Here is a 21327-nt window from a genome sequence, read left to right on the forward strand (position 1 = left end):
TCTTGGCACCACTGCATTGAGCCGTCCTCCATACAGCAGCTTAGGGGAGAGCCCAGGGCAGGCCGGTGAGCACGGCCACCTGGACAGAGAGGGCATCCGCCCGTGCTGCAGAGGCCCAGCCCACTGTGTCTGCGCCGATGCCAGGCCAGAAAGCATAGGAGAGCAGACTCAGCTCCGCCCGTGAACTCTGGCTTCTGCCTGATGGGGTGGCTTCTGCCTGATGGGGCGGGAGGGGGTTTTCCCCAGGACCTCAGGGAGCACCAGCCTTCACCTCGGATCAGAGCAGAGTTCTCGTTTGTTCTGAATAGTCAGTAGCAGGGTTCAGATTGTCCTTAGGTTTCTGGATCTGGAAGAGGAGGCGTGGGCTCTAGAGTTGCCAGCCTGGGAGGAGGAGGAGCCGGACGGCCGGCAGGCAGCCATTAACCAAGCCCAGGCTTGCCCAGTGTGCCTGGTTTCACAGAGGCGTGTGTCCTGAAGGGCAAGACCCTAGCTGGAACTGGAGTCTTATTCTTGTCTTGGGCCTCAGGAACCTGAGCTTCCAGCACTGGAGCCACTTACCTGAATCCCTGACAGACAGGTTTCACAGCTCATTCCACCGTCTGGAGCCCTGAGAAGGGAAGTCTTCCCACTGGCCTGGGCAGCTCTGGCTGCTTTGAACAAAGGCCTGTCTGTAGAGCAGCGGAAGAGATCACTTGCTTTCTTTTGCTAAAGCCAGCCATTGTAGTAGCCGTTCACTGCAGGCTCCTCAGGGGCCTGATCTCCCTGCACACAGAGCCCCCTTCTTCACCAGGGCTGTCTACAGTCTGCTGAGCTGTAGGCGTCCCCCCGCATGTTTAGAGGGGGCCATGTGGTACCTGTACATGTTACATTTTCTGTCTTCACAGCTGTACTTGGGGTTCGGGCTTCTTCCTTGGTGCCCCCCTCCCACGCCCTCCTCCTCTAGATTGTGAGGAGCCTGCTCTGGGCCTGGTGCTTCGCCCCTGGGCTCTGATGGGCCCAGAGAGAAGCCTCTTTCCAAGTTGTTGAGTACGCTCGCTCACCTGAGGAATATTAGGTGGAACGTCTTTATTTCATCGCCTGTTTCTGTGACGCCCCATGGCTTATCCTCTTGGCAGGGAGGCACAATCTTTCTTATGTGGTGAGTGGGGCCGGGGGCGGTCACTTCACCTGTGGGCCATGTCATTCCTCTGTCCCCTTCTCTGGCTGTCCTAGAAACTGTTGGCCCAAACTGTAGGAATGTGCCTTCTCTGTCCCCGATAAGCTGCTTCCAGCCCCTTGAGCGGCAGGTAGAGTCTCCCCGTCTCCGCCTTTCATACGCATATGTGTCGGCTGACATGCGATGCCGGGAACCTGTCATTTTGCTCTGGTGCTTGTGCTGCTGTGTCCTTCTCCCTGGGCGGTGGCAGCAGCAGCAGCTTCTGCTCCGATGTCCGATCCCTGATGTATTTTCCTGAGCGTGGAAGGGAGGAGGGTGGGGAGGGGGGAGGGGGAGGGCCAGACATTATGAGAGCGAGCGAGGGCTGTGGGGCCGGCAGCAGGCAGCGTGGAGCCCAGGAGCCTCCAGACAAAGCACTCTGCTGCGGTTCTGTGAGCGCATGCATCCGCCGGGAGCAGGCAGGACCACAGCTGCCCGGCTGGGGAATTACAAGCAGGAATGAATCAGCAGCCGAGGACACTTGACTTCGTGGGCACACAAGAGCCTGCTGCCTAGGTTCCCTGGAGCAGACAGCCCCACTCAAGGAAAGGGGACCCAGCGTCTTGGAGCGCTGCTGCAGCGTGCATCAGGAGGCCGCCGGGTCCCTGACCACCACCTCTTCTGCAGAGGACAGAGGAGGGGAGCCCAGGACAGTGGGTCGCCGGGGGCTCCTAGATAACCAAGCCAGTTGGCCTTGGACTGCCTTGAAGGGCAGAAAGTGCCGGGAACAACAGAATGACTTTCACCGTGTCAAGAGTTCTCTGGAGGTGATGTTTTCGTAGTTGGTTCTTCTTTTTCCTCCCTTCCTTTTTTTTTTTTCTTTTCCTCCTTTTATCTGTTCTTGCCCAGGAGAACCAGAGAAGTAGGTGGGGGTTAGGCGCTCAGCTTAGGTCTGCAGGGAGGGCTAAACTCTGTTCCTCCCCACTGTGCCACACGCCCCTGTCCGGCGCGAGGAGCAGAGTAGATACATGTCGTCCCTTCCCCGCTTGTCCTCCGAGGAGAACGTCAAGATCCGGAGACCCTGGGAAGACACTTGCTGTCTTTATCACTCAGCCAAAGAGAGAACAGCGCCGAACGTGAATAGACTTAAGCCGCCGCAGCTCAGCTGACAGAGGACCGCTTCCTTTTCCTCTTTCTTTCATCGGGCTGGGTTTTGTCTTCTCTAGCCAAGAACTGGATCCGCCTGCCTGCTTTCCACCTGAGCAGGCAGGCGAGTCACAGGCACAGCCACTACCACAAGAGGAAAATGAATGCCCAGCCCCGGCGAGAGAGCCCAGCCCGGGAAGGCAGCCGTTCAGCTAGCGCCCTGGCACGGGAGACGCCCCGCTCACCCGCAGCCAGAGTCTAGCTGTGGACTGAGCTCCTGGCCCCGCCGGCCACAGGGCCCCCAGGAGTGCGATGTTGCTGTCACAGCCGAGCCACACCTGAGCTTGGTTCCTGGGCAGCCGCCCAGGCTCTGCACCCTCGGCCCCTCTGCCTTGAGCCTCTGAGCACAAAGGGCCGGTGGCCATGGTTTGCTTATTCCGGGACTGCTGGGGGAAAACAAGTAAAAGTCTCTTTTCTCCCCCTGCTGGGTTCTGTGCTGCTTGCGTTGCATGTGCCGGGTCCCTGTGACCAGTCGCCGCCGCTTCCTTCCCGGAGCCCTCGCTGTGTGCCTGTGTCCCTCCGCTGCATGAAGAGGCGTGCGCTCTCCCGACCGGTGTGTGCTGCAAGGTCGCAGGACTTGCCCCTCGCCTGAGGCCCCGCGGGGGCTCCTGAAGTTGCATGGATGAGAGAAGCCCCCCAGCCCCTCTAGTGCCTGTGGGAACAGACTTCCTGAAATACCTCAGTGCGAACGCTGACGAGGAACTGCCCCGACCTGTGCGCGGCGACCGTGCATGTGCCACCGCGGCCCTGGAGCCACTCGGACTGGGGGGGTAGGGGGACGGGTGTGTGTGTGTGTGTGTGAGCAGCCCGGGCCATCCTGCCCTTGACCTGCACCTGGAAGAGGAGCTGCAGGTCCTCCGCTCTCTGGTCTCTTGTACATAGTCTGGCTGCCCTATGGTAATGACTATGATGTGGCAGTGCCATCTGTCTTCCTCTGAGTGCCGCTGCTACCGCCTTAATGGTTTTTCCCTTTTCAAGCGTCTGCCGATTCCTCTCTCGTCAGGTTCGCGGACGCTGGAGCAGAGCGTCGGGGAGTGGCTGGAGGCCGTTGGGCTGCAGCAGTATGAGAGCAGGTTGCTTCTGAATGGCTTTGACGATGTCCGCTTCCTGGTAAGTGCCCAGAGGCCTCCTGGAGGAGGGCTGCAGCCCCGCGGAACCGGGCTGCTCTGCTCTCCTGTGGCCCCCGCTGGAGTGTGAAACGGTATGTAGACCTGCGTGCCAGCAAAGCGCCGGGTGCAGTGTCTTAGACATCTAGGAAGTCTGCCGAGCGTCGTGCACCTTCTTTCTAAACTCTGCTCCCAGAAATAGTTCTGTCGGGAGAGCTGTTTGCAGGTCCTTTTCCCGAGAGGCTGGGTCCCTGTGCTCAGACCTTTGCCCCTCGCTGGTCCCCCTCTCAGGCCTCAGGCCATGTGTTGTGTGGTGAGGCCTCAAGGCCCTTTCATTCTGGGTCAGACACCAAGAGTTTTGGTGGATCGGAAGCTAGGTTCCCTGTGGTGCCTCCCTGTCCCGTCTCTGTTGGATACCAGAAGTTTCCTTTATTCCCCAGAATGCTGCTGTGAAGCAGGTAGTCACTGAAGCAAGGAACCTTGGCCAGCAGAAAGGCCTCTCCCCTGTACATCCCTGGCCCGGCATCCAGGGTGGGGAATGTGGCCGTGCAGCCTCAGGGAGTCCTAACCTCAGGCATGGCCCAGAGGAGAGGCTGAAGTGGCAGTCTGAGGAATCAGTTGCTCTTCTGAGGTATCATTTGTACTGTCTTCTTACACAATGCAAGGTGTCAAAGAAAAAGAAAAATCTAGGTGTCTCTCCTCAGGCTGCCTGTGGAGTCCGGGCCTGGCTGGGACCTGGGGTTGGGATCCAGTGCTCCTTCTGTCCGCCCAGAAAGTAGCTCAGGCAGGGTACCCATGAGCCTTCCTCTCCTGGAAGCCCTCCAGGATATGGTAAAGGAAAGGGGTCAGGGTCAGTCAGCCCAGAGCTTCTAGCTCCAGTATAGGTCCTGTGGGTTTCCCACTGATGGGCTTGCATTTGGTGCTTTCTGAATAGCAGCTTGCCCAGGGAGCAAGCCTGGGGCTGCCGGGAGGAACCCTCACTAGGACAGGCTCCATCTCCAGGGCAAACAGTAAAGTCTGTAGCAAACCACTCTTCCAAAGCCAGTTTAGGGCCAGTTATTTTAAATAGCAGTTTGTTTTTTTTAAGTTGAACTAGGTATATTTATGGTTCTTTTTCTTTTTTTTTTTATGGTTCTTATAACCTAATCCCTGACTCCCCATGGTCCTGGGGGAAGGGCAGCAAACCCAGGATAGAGGTGGTGGTTCAGCCAGTGAGTTGGGGTAGTTGGCCCCTGGTGCTGAGTGGTGAGGGACCCTCCGTCTCCCAGCACAGCCCCTTCACCAGACCAGCTGTCAGACAGGCAAGGGCGGGGTGGGGGGATGCTGTGGACTTCACAGTGTCCCCCTCCCTGTGCTTCAGTATTTTAGAGACTGAGCTCTTGACGTCTTGCCCCTCCTTCTGCTGACTTTGGAAAGGGTGAGGTTCCCAGCCGTCAAACAACATTTAAAGACTCCTTTAAAACCGCTTGCCTGCCTCTCCCCATGCTTACATCCAGAAAGTAGCTCGGCGGGCAACTTGGTAAATCTGGCCCTGGCCCAACATCCACACAGGATGCAGGGCTCTATTAGGATGTGTCTCTTTTCTTTCTTTCGTGGAAGGACACTCACCAAGGGAGGCCGGGAGCTCAGTCTTTCTAGGAGCCTTCTAGGCCCCTCCTGTTTCCCTGGGGACGAGCTGTTCCCTGTGGCCGCTCTCCCGTTTCCGGCTGGGTGCTGGCGGGCGGAGTCTGTGCGGGAAAGAATGCTGGTTACACCTCAGTTGAGCATGTTTCTTCTGATACCTGGAGTGGCCCGAGTACCCATGCAAAGCATCCTGGGTAATTGCATGTAAATTGCCAGATGGACTAAAGGCTAATTGTTTTAGCAACCAGGAAAAAGGCAAAAACACACAAGAAGGGGGGCATTTTTATTTAAAAACATTCTCTCGCTGCATATGGTATAATTTCCATCTCGCTAGCTGTGCTATCTGTCCATGTAATTGGGTTTTCAGTAGGTTACACATGTTTTTCTTGGTTCTGAAAAGCCTAGGAGACTCTTCTTCAAGATGCGCAAGTGGGTCCCTGGGAGCCAGGCTCTAGTTGTAGAGGGAGCATATGGACACGAAGAATGTTTCACAGGCAGGCTGCTGCTAGAGTATGTCCCTGTGATGGGCTCCTACAGCCCCCGTCAGGGTGGGAGGGCCTTCACCATCGTGTGGTCTCATCAACTATGCCTCAAGCCCTTCCAGATAATCTTCGCCCCGATGCTCTCCAGTGTTGGGGGATTCACCACCTTGCAAAGTAACAGCCGGTTTTTCTTTGTGTCACTCAGGCTGAGCCAAAATCTGTTTCCTTGTGGTTTCTGTCCCCTGGCCCCAGGTTTACCTTTTGAGCCACAGAGAACACACTTCCGCCCCTTAGAAAATTGGCCACTTTCTGTCATGCCCTCCTGGGTCTTGTCTTGTGTAGGTCCAGCGTCTTCTTACTCTGGGCTGTTCCCCTGTGATGTGGTGACTGAGCTGGACAAGCATTGCACTTTAAACTTTATTCACCCTCCCATGCCTATGGGCAAAGAGCATCTTTGATCTGAAGGGGTCAGAGGCAAGGCAGGGGGGGCTGCTGCTGGGTGTTCCCTCGGCTGATCTGGCCGACACCAGTCCCGGGAAGACAGGGCCCAGGAGTTGGGCTCCTGCCTCTGCTGGCCGGCCCACCACACTGACTCACACATCACAGCCAGTTCCGTTTTTCACCCTGAGTCTTGTCCACAGGAAATGGGCTTGCCTAGGAGAAGGGAGGAAATGCATTTGATCAACACTGCAGGAAGGTGGTTGGTGGTCAGCGAGTGCCGGTCTCCCTGTCTGGGGACTGAACCTGACCTCTCTTCCTAGGGTGGCAGTTGAGTCAGTGATGGTGCTCCACATGCCAGAGTGTTAGGTAGATGTTAAAAAAACATTTTTGAAGAATGTCCGATACAGAGAAACATTCACCTTGGAGTGTTGAGTGAAAAAAATCAAGACACAAAAATCCATGTGTGACATGATCTTAATTTTCAAAAAAGAAAGCCTCTCTGCACGAGAGGTTCCAGGGGGTTGGCCAGAACATTTTGGAGGTTATCTAAGGGGGACTGTAGGTGGCTGACTCTCTTTTGGAATGTAGTAGGTGTTGTGCCTTTGCTACCATGAATGAATGGATCTGAAGTCAGAAAAGCAAATAATGCACGTGTCTGAAGGAACCTGATGGTCCAGCTGGGAAAACAAGCACACAAAGCAAAGCAATGAAAACAATAGAGTAGCCCAGTGGTGCGCGCTACGGTGAGGCCTGTAGGTGCTGCAGGAGCACAGGGGAGGAGATCCCCCGCTTCCTGGATGCGGACCGCGTGCTGGGCAAGGAGCTGGCTCACGTCTCTGGGTGTATTGTTGGGTCGAGTCTCAGCTGGGGCTGTGAGGCCCAGAGGCGGAGTCACTGCCAGTAAGTGGCAGTGCCGAGATGCTAGCCCAGATCCGTGCAGCTTTGAACTTCTGGATCACACGTGCTGTCTAAGGGTTTGCCCGGGCTGTGGGGCCTGGAGGAGGGACGAGTGTGGGGCCTGAGTGGTCTGTGGGGAATAAGGAGGTCAGTGTAGTATAGTATAGTGTAGTGTAGCATAGCCAGGCTGGAGGGGTGGGCTGGTTTCGACTATGAGCAGCCCTGATGGCCATGTTACCGGGGGGGGCCCTCTGGTTGTGGTCCTCATCAGACAGAGAGCCCCTGGAGTCGGGGTGCACCTTAGATGATGGCACATGGTGGAGAACGGGCACGTGGTGGGGGCTATGCTTTGGGACAGACAAACAGAAGAGGGAAATGAGTCTGGCAGCCAGCTCTGGCTGGGTCAGAAACAGATCGAGCCGCGGGCCTGTCGCCTCTCACAGCCAGCATCGTCACGGAGGCCTCTTGCTCCTCCTGTCAATTTATTTCTCCACAGGCTTCCTCCACGTGCAGATTGGCTCCCACTGCTTTCCTGTCTGTTTCTGAGGCCATGCCAGCTTGTTCCCGTGTGTTGGGGAGGGATGACAGGTGAAGAGGAGTGAGCCCTGAGAGGGCTCAAAGGCACAGGCTCGGGGAGGAGGGAATTCTTTCTTGGCCTCTGTGAGGTTTCCAGCCAGGACCCCAGACCCCAGAGCTTCTCTCCGGGCTCTGTCTCTGGATTAGCTTCTCACTCTCCAGCCTGGGAAGCCGGCATTCTGTGCACAGGGAGGCCGTGCCCTTGGCTTCTTACCCGGACTTCCCGTGCTCCCTCCCTTTGCCTTCTTCCCCTGAGGCTCCACAGGCCCCCTTTTGGCCCGGGCCTGCTGCGGCACTGCTGTCGAGACGCCTCCTCCCTGCCTCAACTTCTCCATCTGCCCTAGCACCCTCTTCAGCTCACAGAGCACTCTAACTGCTGGCTTCTCCTTCAGAATTTTCTGTGCCCCAATGCGAAGCAGGCCCTGATAGGGAGATTTTCCTCAGCTAGAGGCATTGGAGGGTCCACGGAGCTGGGACCTGGGCTTTGAAAGGAACACTCTGAGACTGCAGATCCCGTCTCCTGGGCTGACTCATGGCTGTGGTCACCTCCTCGGGGGGCCCCAAGGGTGGCTGCACCACCAGATGCTTCCTCGTCTCTGGTGGACCCTTTCACCTTGGGAGAAGGCAGGCTTACTTCGGGCCTCTTTCTAGGCCATGCTCTCTCTTGCTCTCCCTCTTCCTTTCTGTCTGCCAGACCGTGTGGAGTTGTTCAGGGTCGGTTGACAGTAGCTGGAGTCCCACTGTGGTTTCCCCTGGTACTGCTCTGGCCTTCTCCAGTCCCCTTGACAGGGAAAGGAGCTGAGAACTATCTTCATGTCTGTGAGATGAACCGAGTTCACTTGAAGACGGAGTCGGACTGTTCCTTGGCTTCTGATTTTGAGCAGCAGCAGGGGTTCTGTGCCAGCGTCTCCAGTGTCTGAGTGGTCACATATTCCAACCCCCAGCAGCACCCATGGGCAGGGCCCGGGGTCCATGTGTCTCTATTAGACGCACAGACCTCCTCATACACCGAGTGTCAGTTAAAATTCACGTGTTCACAGGCATCCCTGGAGCCCATCCGTGGACTCCTGGGGCCCATTGAGTCCACACTGCCGACTCTCGGATTAAGTCATTTCCCCGAGGTTGCTCCGCAAGCAGATGCCTGCGCTGGGACTAGAAGCGGGCCTCCTGGGCCCAGAGGCGTGCTCCTGCCTCCCACTCTAGTCTCCACACCTCTTTTCCCAGGAATGTGCTATGTCTGGGGGCTGGTACTCAGTGCACCCCCTCAAAGAGGGGCCGTGGCATGTGAGCCAGTGAGCGAGGCTGGTGCTACACGGCCTCGTTGGCAGGTGCGAGTCCGGGTCAGGCAGATGTTCCATCTACCCATGCGTGTGGGGGGCCACTTTGCAGAACGCTGGGAAAAGAAGCTGCTGGGAATCAGACCCCAGTAAGGTTGTGGCTCTGGCTGGGGGGCCCACCGAAGCCTTCTGGCTTTGCAGCTCCCACCACCGTAGGATTCTCAGTGAAGGTCCGGCGCTTGCTGAGGCCATGGTGAAGTCAGCTGGAGGGAGAAGGGCTCAGGGGAGAAGTAGAGGTTCTACGTACTTGCAAAGAGAACCAGACTGGGAGTCAGGAGATGTGGGTTTTCCTCCAGCACCCCCCATAAGATTTTGTGCCCCCTTGCTTATCCCCTGTCCCATGGCATCTCATTTGACCGCTTGCTTTATGGGGACATAAGTTCTGCAGGGGACACACTGTTCCCTGTTGTGACACATAACAGCCACTGAGACCGGCCGTGAGCGCAAGAATGTAAGGCAGTACAGTGGTACGTTCTCCGCACGGAGCACAGGCAGCAGCCTTTCTCTGCCGGACACACACTGGCTTTGTCCACAGGTCTGTGGTGTAAAGCTTGCTTGGGGCGATCTTGGAACTGAGCCCTTTGACTCCAGTCTGCCTTGGGCCTTGCTAAGTTCCACTCCTGATCTGGAGGGTGGATACAGCTCCTTGACCTCAGAGAAGGCCTCAGAAAGGCAGGTGTTTGGGGGTGATGGGTAGCAGCTGGAGGGAAGGGTGCTGGGCCTGGTGTGGAGAGAATGGGGATGCCAGAAACCTGCTTGGGAGAGCAAGGGTCACAAAGGGATGTTGTTTCCACAAAACTGGGAGACGAGTCCTGACACTGGTGCTTTCACACCATCCGTGGGAGCCCTTCGGAGACTGACAGATGGCGAGGGCCTCTGGCTTCAGAAACAGAACTGATGACAGGTGTGCCTCTTCCTCGTCTTCTATAGAACTGCTTACATTGGTCACTGTCAAGTTCTGTCTCTCTGGGTAGGGACAGGTCTGGGCTGCAGTGGGGTCGGGGGTTGCCGGGAGAGCAGGGGGTGCGGTACAGGGCTGAGCTGGGGGAAGGTGTCCTGCCGGAGGCTCTGACACAGCCCCAGGGCAGGAGCAGGTTGGCTGGGCCAGAAGGCGGCGTAAGAGCACTCCCTGAGCACTGGTTCCTGCCAGCAGCAGGTCAGCACTCAGCGCCACGGGATTCTTTATTTAACCTGCGAAGCAGGGGAGCTTACTCCTTTTTATAAGGTTCTAAGTTTGTAAGAACGTTGAGCAACAAAGTCAGAATTTGAACTCAGTTATTATTTCTTATTCCCCTGCGCACCATACTGCCTTGTGTGTGGCGGTGGCGCGCAGAAAGCCCTCAGCCCCGAGGTGAGAGAACGCATGTGTGCTTCAGGGAGTGAGGCTTCCGTTTTCTGTCATTATTAACATTTGGAGCCACAGCGTGAGCCGCAGAGCCCTGCCCCCTCTACCAGACATCCCGCTCCCCCAGCGGTGGAGAAAGCCACCATGTCCACTGGCAGGTTAAGTCGTGGGGTGCCCTGGACCCCAGTGCGGGCAGTTGCTGTAGCTAGTCCTGACAGGCAGCTGAATATCACCGGCATCGGTGTTTGTGCAATACAGGAAAACAGAGGGGTGGGGGTGGAAGCAGTTAAAAGAACAACATGCATGCTATGAGCCCAATTTTGCTAAAAGTTTTTAAATAAAAGCTTAGAAAAATACACCAAAGTGATAGAACTAATTGCAGTCCTACCTTTTAAAAAATATTCTCTTAGAAAAGAATACCAGAATGGTACCCCTTTTTTTTTTCCATGAGGTGATGAATCTGTGGGTTTGCTTTTACATTTTTCTTTGTGCTTTATTTCTTTTTAAAATGCTCTATAGTAAATTTGTATAACTTCTTTACTCAGGAAAAAAAAATTGTTTTTGATGCGGGAAAGACAGGCAGGGCCCCATGGAAACCGACAACGTTCCTGAAGGGACTGCAGAGTAAATAGCCTGTGAGGTGTCTGAGGCCTGGGGGGCTGAGTCCAGGCCTCCACACACACGGATCCGCTGGGGGCGTGTAGACCGGACTTGCCCTGGATCTGACCAGAGGGGGTCGTGCGTGCAGGCCTCCCACCAACTGAGCCCCTCATTTGTTACCGAGCTGTGGCAGCTCCCCTCCTAGGAAGTGGGCCTGCAGATCCATGCCTGGAGGGGCATGTGTGTCCCACTGGGTGCCCTCGGGCTGCGCCTTCCCTCAGTGCCCTCCCACGGCCCCCCCAGTGCAGGGCAGCCTCAGGAGCATCCCTCCCCACAGAGCTGGGCTGGAGAGGAGAGGGACATTAGGTGCCAGGCTTTCCCCAGAGGCGAAATGTGGCCAGGACCGCAGCCCTGTTTCTCACTCTGTCCCTCAAGAGAGGTTTGAGTCTGCTTTTTCATGACCGATGGCAGGAGAAATGACCAAGTGAATGAGGAGAGAGCGGCCACGGTGAACATGGAAATGAGGTGGGAGGGGCAGGCCAGTCCGGTGCTATTCTGCCAGGATACACTCTTCCATCAGACGGTGTCCGCCTCCATTTGAGTGGGGGCCCGATCCCAGGGGTGCTGACATCTGGTCACGGATAGGCCTCGAGATGGAGTGTCCAGATGCGTTGTCCGCAAGCCTGACTTTTTCTCATTCTCCTGTATTGCTCGCACACCTTTGCTGGTGACATGTAACTATCTCTCAGGACTAGCTACAGTGACTGCCCGGACAAGGGTCCAGGGCACCCAGTGACTTAACCCGCCAGCGGACACCGTGGCTTCCTCCACCACAAGCGGGCTTTTGCGGTTCTTAGAGCATGTACCCAGCCCCAGTGCTGGGCCATCCCGGGCCCAGTCCCCTGGGGCGCAGGTGGCTACACACAGGACAGGGCCCTGTTCTGAGCCAGGAGTGCCTTTCTGAGGCTGGGGTTGTACTAACACCCGTGCATCCTCGCAGGTGGGCCAGGAGGGAGATAGGCGAGCAGACCTGGGTGGTCCGGAGTGTGAGGGGCCCGCCCAGGGGGAGCAGGAAGGACCTCTGGGAGAGGGGGACAGAGAGTGAGGAGGGGCAGGGGTCTGTTGCTCACCATGGCCACAGCAGTCTGGGCTTCCCCCCAGGCCGCCTGTGGGCCTTGCCCTGCCCTGGATAGTTCCCACAAGGGCTGAGTTTAAGCGGGGTGGCGAGTTTGCAGTATTTTTCCTTCAGGGACTTGACCCACTGCACGGACTACTGGGTCCTGGATTCCGGGAGGCAGGAGGAGCAGGACCCGCCAGGCCTGGGAGAGGCTGACTGACCTCACAGTCTGCCGTGGAATCAGGGCCCTAGCAGAGGCGCCTCAGAGCTGGCGCCAGGACTCTGCCCAGCACCTGCATGCTGAGGGCTCGTCTCCTTCCAGGAGAGACTGAAACATCCGTGGCCTCCGTCTTACTGATGGGCCCAGCCTGGAGCCCTGGCCTCGCACCTGGCGAGGCTTGCTGCAGTCGCCCCTTTACTTGCCCCGAGTGCTTGCCTATGCACAGGAGGTGGGCAGAGTGCCACACTTTCGTGGCGGGCAGGGGCTGGGGCTGCTGTCGATCGTGGATGATCGGGCCTGGAGTCAGCTTCCCAGCCCCGGTCCGGGCCACTGGACCGGAGCTCAGCTTGCACCTCCTCATGCTCGGACCCTTTGCTGAGGGACTACTGAGCCCCATGTGCCTGGAAACAAGTCAGGACTGTAGGGTGATGTTCAGATGACTGTGCCCTTTCTGCTTTGGTTCTTCTCTGGGCCGGGGAAGAGGCAGCTCTGTGAACCGAATAGAGCAGAGACAGCGCTGGGTGACCTCAGGCAGGTTAGTCCTTCACTGAACCTCCACTTCCTTGTGACTAAACAGGACAGCTTCTCTCTGTCCTGGGCAGGACCAGCTGACTCCCTGGTACAGCCCCCAAGCCTAGGCCCACCTCCCCGCTCCCACCACCTAGAACTTCTCCCTGCTCCCGAGGAGGGTGGCTTCTGTCCTGTGCTATTCCTCAGCTGGGGAGCTCTTCACCCACTTCTCTGCCCTCTCCCCACCTCCACGTGAAACTCCCTGCTGATCCTGCCACCACCCACCCCCAAGCCCCAAACATCCTTGGGGCTCCCCTTCCCCACCCCAGCACATCCCCACTTCTCCCCACACCTCGTCCTTGTCTCTCTCAGAGGACTCCAAAAGACCACAGTCATGAAGTCAGCAGCATCAGTTTTGGCTTTTCTGACTTCTTTTTATGGGGTCCCTTCCGACCGTCAGTTTCCCTGGTCACTCAGCAGATTGGTGTTGCAGGTGGACAACAGTCTGGGCATTGCCCTAGACTCAGATGGCAAAGCTGTGAGTGAGATGGGCAGGCAGGCGTCTCTAGCCCGTAACAGCCTTGGGGCCCTCAGCAGGCAGCTCAGCCGGCTTTCCTTTTGCCTGAGAAGGGCTCACACCAATGTGCCACATTCCCACATGTTCCTTCTTAGGCCTTTTCCACCATTTGTTGAATGAAGACATGCCCAGCAGTTAAAGAAATTTCCAGCAAAATATTGACAAGTGAGGTATGTCTCAAGATGCAGAAGGATCTTTCCTTCTGCTAAAATCACAGGGTCAGGAAGACTCTGAAGATAATCGGAGCCCTGGAGGGCCAGGGAAAGCTGAGGAGAAAGAGCCATGGGGCCTGCAACAGCCATTCCCTCTGCCTCTGCCGGACTCTCCCCTGCACTCCCGGGGGCAGGTCCTGCTGTCCGCGCTCCGTCCTTCCCGTGGCCCCTGGCTACAGGCCTCCCTCTTCCCCACTGTCCACATATCCACTGAGCCAGGCCCAGACTCTGGCCCTCGGAAACCCCACTTGGCACTGATAAGCCACTGCTCGAGGTACCACATACTGCGCCCATGGGTGAGGCCCAATGGCAGATACTGGCAGGAAGGGGAAACCGTGCCTATGGAAAGTAAAACTAATTATAGCTGCCACAACAGGCACGGCTTCTCGGTTATGCCTTCTCGAGGAAGGGTGCCCAGGAATGATGGTGTGTGATTGTGCAAGCCAGTCCCCTGAGCAGGTTCATGCTGTCCTGCCCTGGGCTCAGGCAGGCCGACCTCAGCCTACTCCAGGCCCCTTGGTCCTGAGAGCTCCGGGCCCAGTGTTTGGGCTTTGTATGCCGAGGCCTGGGCCATATCCGGACCCCACTTCTCCCTCACTGTGAGGCCTCGGCAAGCCTTGCCCTCCTCAACTCTTAGCACCCTCCAGGGACCCATGAGGTGCTAGGAGTTGGGATTCTGTACCCGTAAAAAGGAAATGCTGCCCCACCCCCGAGGTGGAGAGCAGGTAGTGGGAGGAAGGTTCTGTGGTAGGGGTATTAGTCCCAGAGCCCAAGTGCGCCCCTGCCCTGGTCTTGGGCTGCTGCTGCTGTAGCTTCCACACTTGGCTTTGTCTACAGCAGACTCCCAGCTAAGCAAGTAGAGAGAGCCTGGAGCATGAGATAGAGGTCTAACTGTCCCTTTGTCACTCACAAGTTCTGTGACCTTGGATAAGTTACTTCTGCTCTGTGAGCCTTTGTATAATCAGGCAGTTCCTATCTCAGAGAGTTTTTTCCAAGGGATGAATGCACAGTGCCAGGACATGGTCAGGACCCATATCACTGGCACCTTTGCCTGTCATCTCCCCCACAAAGGGAACTCTTGTTACCCATAGTGACCCTGAGGACCACTGGCTGTGCTCTTCCCTGGATGTCTAGAGAGTGGGCCCTGGCCCAGAAGGTAGGATCCCGGCACCACCACTGGCCATGAAGCCTGAGGCCTGGCCTGCAAAGTGAGGCACAGGGTCAGCGCCCTCCAGGTGCTTGTGAGCACAGGCTGACAGGACAGGGGGGGCTGAAGCAGAACTTGGACGGGGATGCCCTGACGCTCTGTCCTCCTATCCTCCCTTCCTCAGGAACTGAACCCAAATGGCTGAGTGTTGACTACTTATGTGTTTCAGATTTCTCTTACACTCAGACACTTTTTTTTTTTTTAATCTGAGGAAAGTTCTAGTCACTGAAATGCTTAGGCCAAAGAGCTGTTCTACTTTCTTAGCTCTGGGACAAAAGTAGCCCTTGGTATAAACATCGGTGTGGTAGAAGGTAAAGTAGAAGGTCTCTCTTCCCCCATTGCCCTCCTCATGAAGATGGTTCTAAAAGGCAGCAGTCCCATTCTCCCTTTAGTAAAGAGGGTGTGGAAACTTCCAGAATGTTTCTCCCCTTTGAGGGTTTAGAGCACCTTATAGTCCCCACAAAAGCTGATCCAAGAGGATGATGTGGCACATGCAAGAAGTCAGGAAACCCTGCCTGCTCCTAGGACATGCTGTGGCGGCTCCTCGCTTTGATTTTCCATCACATCCTTCGGTTTTCCTTTGTTTCCCTCTGCCTCTGTCTCCTCACAGCCACATACACCACGCCACCACCCCTCCTCCTACCTGGGTAATGAAGGCCCACTGTCCAGCTAGATCTGGGCTTTCTGGTTGTCAGCTCTCAGTTCAGTACTAATGTTGCCCAAAAAGCTTGCGAAGGGTCGGGAGTAAATGTTGGGGCTACAGTAGGACTTCAGAAACTTGCCAGGGTGTGCTGTTCCATTCAGCGCAGGTCCCACTCGTGCCCTCATCCTCGGGCAGGGTGTCTGTGCAGGTGGCCGCCCCTTGCTGCCTTTCCCATCCACATACCCTACATTTGGGCCCGCAGGACTGCGGGAACTCCAGGTGATGACTCTGGGTTCGGGGTGACCTAGGAGCTGGCCTCAGACCTGGAGGGGTACCCTCGGCACAGGGGGCCTTCTGCGGCTTGAGCAGAGAGAGCTGCCTCCCTGGCTTTCTCTGCCTGGGCTCCCTGGAGCTTACGGCTTAGGAGGCGTCCTCTGTGGGACAAAGGTTTGGTTACCACGTACAGGCCCTGGGGAGGCTACTGTGCCAGCGTTCACTGCAGCTCGGGTACAAAGGTAAGGCCACCAGTGATGGTCTGCATGAGGTGGCACGAGTTACTCAACTTCTCCATCTGTAAACTGGGCATAAGGAAGACCCACCTCAGTAGAATAGAAAGTACAGAAAGAGTCCCAGAAAAACAGGAATTTAGGACACATCGGAGGTCATCTCAGATTGGTAGGGGAAAGATAGCTCATTCGAGAAATGGACAACTTGCCGCCTAGAAAAAAATTAACTGGATCCTAGCCCTTAAACCATACATTAAAAAAAAAAAATTTCCAGATAGATAAAAGATTTAATTGTAAGAAAAGAAACTAAAATTATAGCAGGAGAATATGCAAGAATTGTTTTTAAAAATCTTGGCGAGGGGAGGTCTTTCTAAGCCTGACAGAACTGAGGGAAGCTCTACAAGGTACAGACCAGTCCATTTCCGTATGGAACAAAGCCAACAGGAAAGTCAAGAGAAATGACCTGGAAGAAACAATTGTCTAACTCTGTTGACAGATAAAAGGTGTTCATTTCCTTACTTTATAAAGAATTTCTCCATATGGAACACAGAAAAGATCAGCACCTGCATAAACACACACAGTCTGGAAAGGGGTAATTCCTGGAAAAGGAGCTACGACGCTCCCCCGCGCCTGTGGCCCTAGATAGTGTACCAACAGGAGCACCTGGCCGGATTCCGGCTCCAAGCTTACGTTTGAGGGCCCTCCTCCAGGTTATTCCTGTTGTCTGGGCCTCAGCTACCTGAGCTGTGAAGTAGGGGGAACTGTAGTCCCTTTTATTAAGCAGGTTAGCGAGTATCAAGCCTGTGGAATGGGGTGGGAATTGCTATGTGAATACTTGACCCATAAAACCTGAAAAGATGGGGGAGGGGCCGTATGGGTGGGATGCTCTTATGATAAGAAATATGGTGATAAGCCATTTTCCTGCCCTGTTGCTAACCGTGGGAGGAATCTAGCTCTCATATCACTGATGGGAGAATAAGTATGTGTTAGACTCCTGAACGCACATACCCTCTGACTGAGCAGTCTTTCTTGAATAACCGTCCTAGAGATGACACACAGACGAGGGTATTCATGCAGTACTGTGTGCAGAGCTGAAATGGGAAATAGTCCTCCTTCAGTGAGAAACTGGTTAAATAATTTGTCATATGTCCCTAACCTGGATGATCAGGCAGCTTTGACGAAAAGAGGCGGGTCTACCTGTACAGATGGCGGGGCAGTCTCCTGGATACGGGCATGCCTCATTTTATTGCATTTCCCTTTTGCACTTGGAAGAAACTGTATTTTTTGCAAAGTGAAGGTCTCTGGTGACCCTGCATCGATCGGGTCTGTCAAGGCCATTTACCAGCACTGTTTGCTTATTTAATGTCTCTGTGTCATATTTTGGTGATTCTTGCAATAGTTCAACTTTTTTCATTATTACATACTTTTTTAAGATCTTATTTATTTGAAAGAGACTGAGAGTGAGCCCTGTGCGGGGCTTGATCCCAGGACCCCAGGATTATGACTGGAGCTGAAGGCAGATGTTTAACAACCGAGCCACCCAGGCACCCCTCATTATTATATTTTTTATGGTGATCTGAGATCAATGATTATAGCTCATTGAAAGCTCAGATGGTGCATTTTTTAGCAGTATTTTGTAATTAAGGTATGTATTTTTTTAAGACATAATGCTATTGCACCCTTAGCAGACTGCAGTATTGTGTACACATAACGTTGATAAGCCCTAAGAAAGCAAAAAATTCATTTGACTCATATTTTATAGCAATATACCCTTTATTGCTGTGGTCTGCAGCTGAACTCAGAATATCTCTGAGATATGTCTGTGTATTAAGTCCTAGGAATAGGTGTCAAACGTGTGCAAAAATTCTGTTTGTGGGAACAGGAAGCTGGCTCAGGAGGGACAGCTGGGAAGGCAGTTAAGTTTCCTCTGGGGACACGCTGTGGCTGAAAGCAGGGCAGAACCTCTGAGTTCTCGTGGATCATAGTCTGATAAAACTTACCTGGAGACACTCCTGTGAGGAATAAAACATCATAGAGGTTGGGGGGCAGGGAGCAGCCAGATCTGAGCACCACCGCCCGACACGCGGCCTTGACATAGTCCTGACCGGTATACCTCTTTTTCCTCACCTATAAAATGGGGGTGAAGACAGTCCCCTGGTCGTGAACGTGAAATGGGGTGGTCTGAGTCAAATCCCTGGGGCGCTGTCAGCAGGCCAGCCTGCAGGGGCGACAGCCCCCTGCCCCATCACATTCAGTGGTCCAGCTCTGGCGCTCCCCAGCTCCCGGGCCAGCCAGAAATCTTTTTCTGAAGTTTCTGCTTTGGGACTCCTCTCCCTGGGATGAGTCTAGTTCCTTGGCAGATCACCTAACGTGGCTGCTTTGGCATTCGAGTCAGGAAAGCAGGTCTGTGAGGAGGCTTGGAGAGTCCAGTCCTCCTGTGCTTCATCTCTGAGGCTGTGGACCTGCCCCCCAGAGGAGCGGATGCACCTGGGGCTGGGCACCCTGCGTGCCCCGGCCCTGTCTGCTTGGAGCCCCGGTGCTGGCCAGCTCGCCTGGGAGCCGCTCAGGCAGGAGTGGGCTGTCTGGGCAGATTTGTCCGAGGGAGCCCAGGCTCTCTGTACCCCTCGATGCTTAGCGTAGAGAAGAAGAATTTGGTGAGGGGCCATGAGAGGCTTCCACCGGCCCCCAGCTCAGGAGGGTGCCACGTCACTCTCTCTTGCTTTCAGGGGTCTAACGTGATGGAAGAGCAAGACCTGCGGGAGATCGGCATCAGTGACCCACAGCACCGGCGGAAGCTGCTCCAGGCAGCGCGATCCCTGCCCAAGGTAACTAACCATTGATGGCTCTGCAGCCTCAGCTGAAGCCAGGGCCCTCTCCCGACCCCGCCTGGACCCAGAACAGGGAAGGAGCCTGGCTCCGGGGCATGTGGATCACTGCAAGGGGTCTGCCCCACATCCTGGGGGACCCAGCAGGCAGCACAGAGGTCTGTTTACTGTCCTGCCATGTCCTGAGGCCCCAGTAAGTCAGCAGAGACTAGGGACTGCTGAGGACCCAGTCTGGGCTCCAGAGGGAGGCCATAGGCCTCTGCCCAGCCCAGGAGCTGGTACCCACAGGCTTGACCTGTCGCCTGGGGAGCCAGGGGCTGGTATCCCCAGCCCCTCCACTTGACTCTGCTGGCCCTGGGAAGTCCTTGTACCCTTGTTTGTTCCACTCACCCCAGAGCTCAAGAAGCACAAACAAGTCCCAACAGTGAGGCCACTGCCCACTTCACAGGAACACACCATATTGTCCCACCAGGTCCATGATCTTGTCAGAGCTCAGTGGGAGCCCCTCTGTGAACCCTCCCTCCCATCTAGCAGTACCCACTGGGGCTGTCTTCCTCAGGCCTGGAGGGCTGCGGGGGCCCCATCTCACAGGTGGGGGTGCTGAGACCAGGCAGCGGCAGAAAGGGCTGTGTGAAGGGAGGGGAGCCTGGTCTCCTGGCTGTAGCCCCAGGAGGTCTGAGCTGTCAGTCCTGACCCTTCTCGCCCCACAGGTGAAAGCGCTGGGCTGTGACGGCAGCAGTCCCCCATCAGTACCCTCCTGGCTAGACTCCCTGGGGCTGCAGGACTACGTGCATTCCTTCCTGTCCAGCGGCTACAGCTCTATTGACACTGTGAAGAACCTCTGGGAACTGGAGCTTGTCAACGTGAGTGCAGCCTGTGCTCAGGCCCAGCCTGGCCCCCAGGTGCGGTCCGGGGCAGGTGGGGAGCTATGGGCACAGGCACGGCCTGATCACCCTCCCCCACCCCCACCCCCACCCAGGTGCTGAAGGTCCATCTCCTCGGCCACCGCAAGCGCATCATCGCCTCCCTGGCAGACAGACCATACGAGGAGCCGCCTCAGAAGCCCCCTCGGTTTTCCCAGCTGAGAGTGAGTGGGGCAGGGATGGAAAGGGCTCAGTGTGTTCTTCGTGTTGCCGGGAATTAGAGACTGCTTGAGGCATTCTTTGGAAAAAGCATGACCTCCATAGGAGAGGTGGGAACGATCTGTCCCCTCTTGTTGTTGGGGCCAGTGTGCCCCCAGGGCCTGGAGAATGCGAGCAGCACCGAGCAGGAATTGTTTGGGCCGGTTATGTATCGATTATGTGCCTCCTGCCTGCATCCGAGAAGCCCGGTGGCACCTCTGATAAAGATTCCAGTTTAAGTAGAAAGTAACATGTCAGGAAAAGGGAAAAAATATCCAAATCCCAGCCACTGCTTGCCCGGGGGGCAGAGCCGGGTGGGCAGAGCCAGGGGTCAGCGAGGGACAGTGGGGGGCAGCCTGCGGGGAACCCGGACGGAGGGCAAAGCTGGAGCTCCGTGGCAGGACCTGCGCCCTCCCTAGGTCTTCTGAAGTAAAAGCCTCTCAGGGTGGGTTCCAGATGCTTTGTGGCTCAGCCCGCTGACCTCAGACTGCAGATTAGACCCCACCCAGCTGCAGAGCTGAGGCCTGGGACCTGACGGGCGCAGGGCTCCAAGCAGGGCCCCCAGGCTCCACCTGCTTACGGCCGCCTCACCCGGAGGGCATCACTCCGTCCTCTCACCCGGCAGCCCCTGTGACATCGAGGGGCCATAAAACGCTGACACTTGGCATAAAAACTGAGGCGATGGGATTTCGGGGTGCCGATGGGCAGCGCTGTGTATTTTTTCAAGAAAGGGCTCTGGATTTGGTCACGTGCCCAGGGAGCGGCAGTGAATCACGGCAGATGATGTGATCTTTGATGAACAGCAAAGCAGCTTCCCAGCCCTGTAACCTCCTCTCTCCCATATGGCTCCAGGCCGAGGAGTGTGCGAGGGACGTGGGGGTACCCGTGGTGGCTGCTTGCACGCAGGACTGGATCACCAGGGCTTCCTGGCTCGGGGAAGAATTTGGTGGCTTTGGCTCCGTGGCCGGGGTCTCCCCGCAGGCTTGTGGGTCAGTGTGCCGTCCGTTTGGTGCCTGCTCCGTGTCCGTTCTCACTGATCCACCTGCCCCTGTTGGGCCCTGGGCAGCCCCAGGGCTGGCTGACACCCATAATCCAGGGGCTGGCCTCCTGGGTTCCAAGTGTTCCCTGGATTTCTCCCCACTACAGTGCCAGGATTTGCTCTCCCAGACGTCGTCCCCACTGAGCCAGAATGACTCCTGCACCGGCCGCTCTGCAGACTTGCTACTGCCTCCAGGGGACACGGACAGGAGGCGGCACGACAGTCTTCATGACCCTGCGGCACCTTCTCGAGCGGAGCGCTTCCGAATCCAGGTGGGGCCAGGAGGGAGCTGTGAATGGGGGTCCCCAGACCCCTTCACTGCCCCTGTGTCCCTTGAGTTGGCAGCTGGCGTGGGGGAGAGGGGATAGGAGGCCACTGAACTCCAGGTGCCTGGATCACCAACAGGAGGAGGACCCTGCTTCCTCCCCTCCCTGGGAGGGCCTCCCCTGCATCTCAGCCTCTACATCCCAGCCCCTCAGGCCACCAGCGCCGTTTCTGTCCCACTCTCAGCTTGCTTGCCCTGCCTATTCCACAGAAAGGCTTTCTCCCATCCTGGACTCCACTCCCCGCACCCCGCCTGCCCCACAGAACCAGGGCCCGAG

General features: G+C 56.3%; 1 protein-coding gene across 11 annotated transcripts in view; it reads left to right on the forward strand.

Annotated features, from left to right (window-relative positions):
- The window catches only part of ANKS1A (ankyrin repeat and sterile alpha motif domain containing 1A), a 179362-nt gene that overhangs the window by 148910 nt on the left and 9125 nt on the right, over positions 1–21327 (forward strand). For all 11 annotated transcript variants that reach the window (XM_047732923.1, XM_047732925.1, XM_047732929.1 and 8 more), the window contains 5 exons: positions 3345–3451; positions 18467–18565; positions 19276–19428; positions 19545–19652; positions 20833–20997. In XM_047732923.1, coding sequence (XP_047588879.1) covers positions 3345–3451; positions 18467–18565; positions 19276–19428; positions 19545–19652; positions 20833–20997 — 632 coding nt within the window. The remainder of the gene's footprint in view (positions 1–3344; positions 3452–18466; positions 18566–19275; positions 19429–19544; positions 19653–20832; positions 20998–21327) is intronic.

The sequence above is a fragment of the Lutra lutra genome, chromosome 6 (genome assembly GCF_902655055.1).
Source record: "Lutra lutra chromosome 6, mLutLut1.2, whole genome shotgun sequence".
Taxonomy (NCBI): Eukaryota; Metazoa; Chordata; class Mammalia; order Carnivora; family Mustelidae; genus Lutra; species Lutra lutra.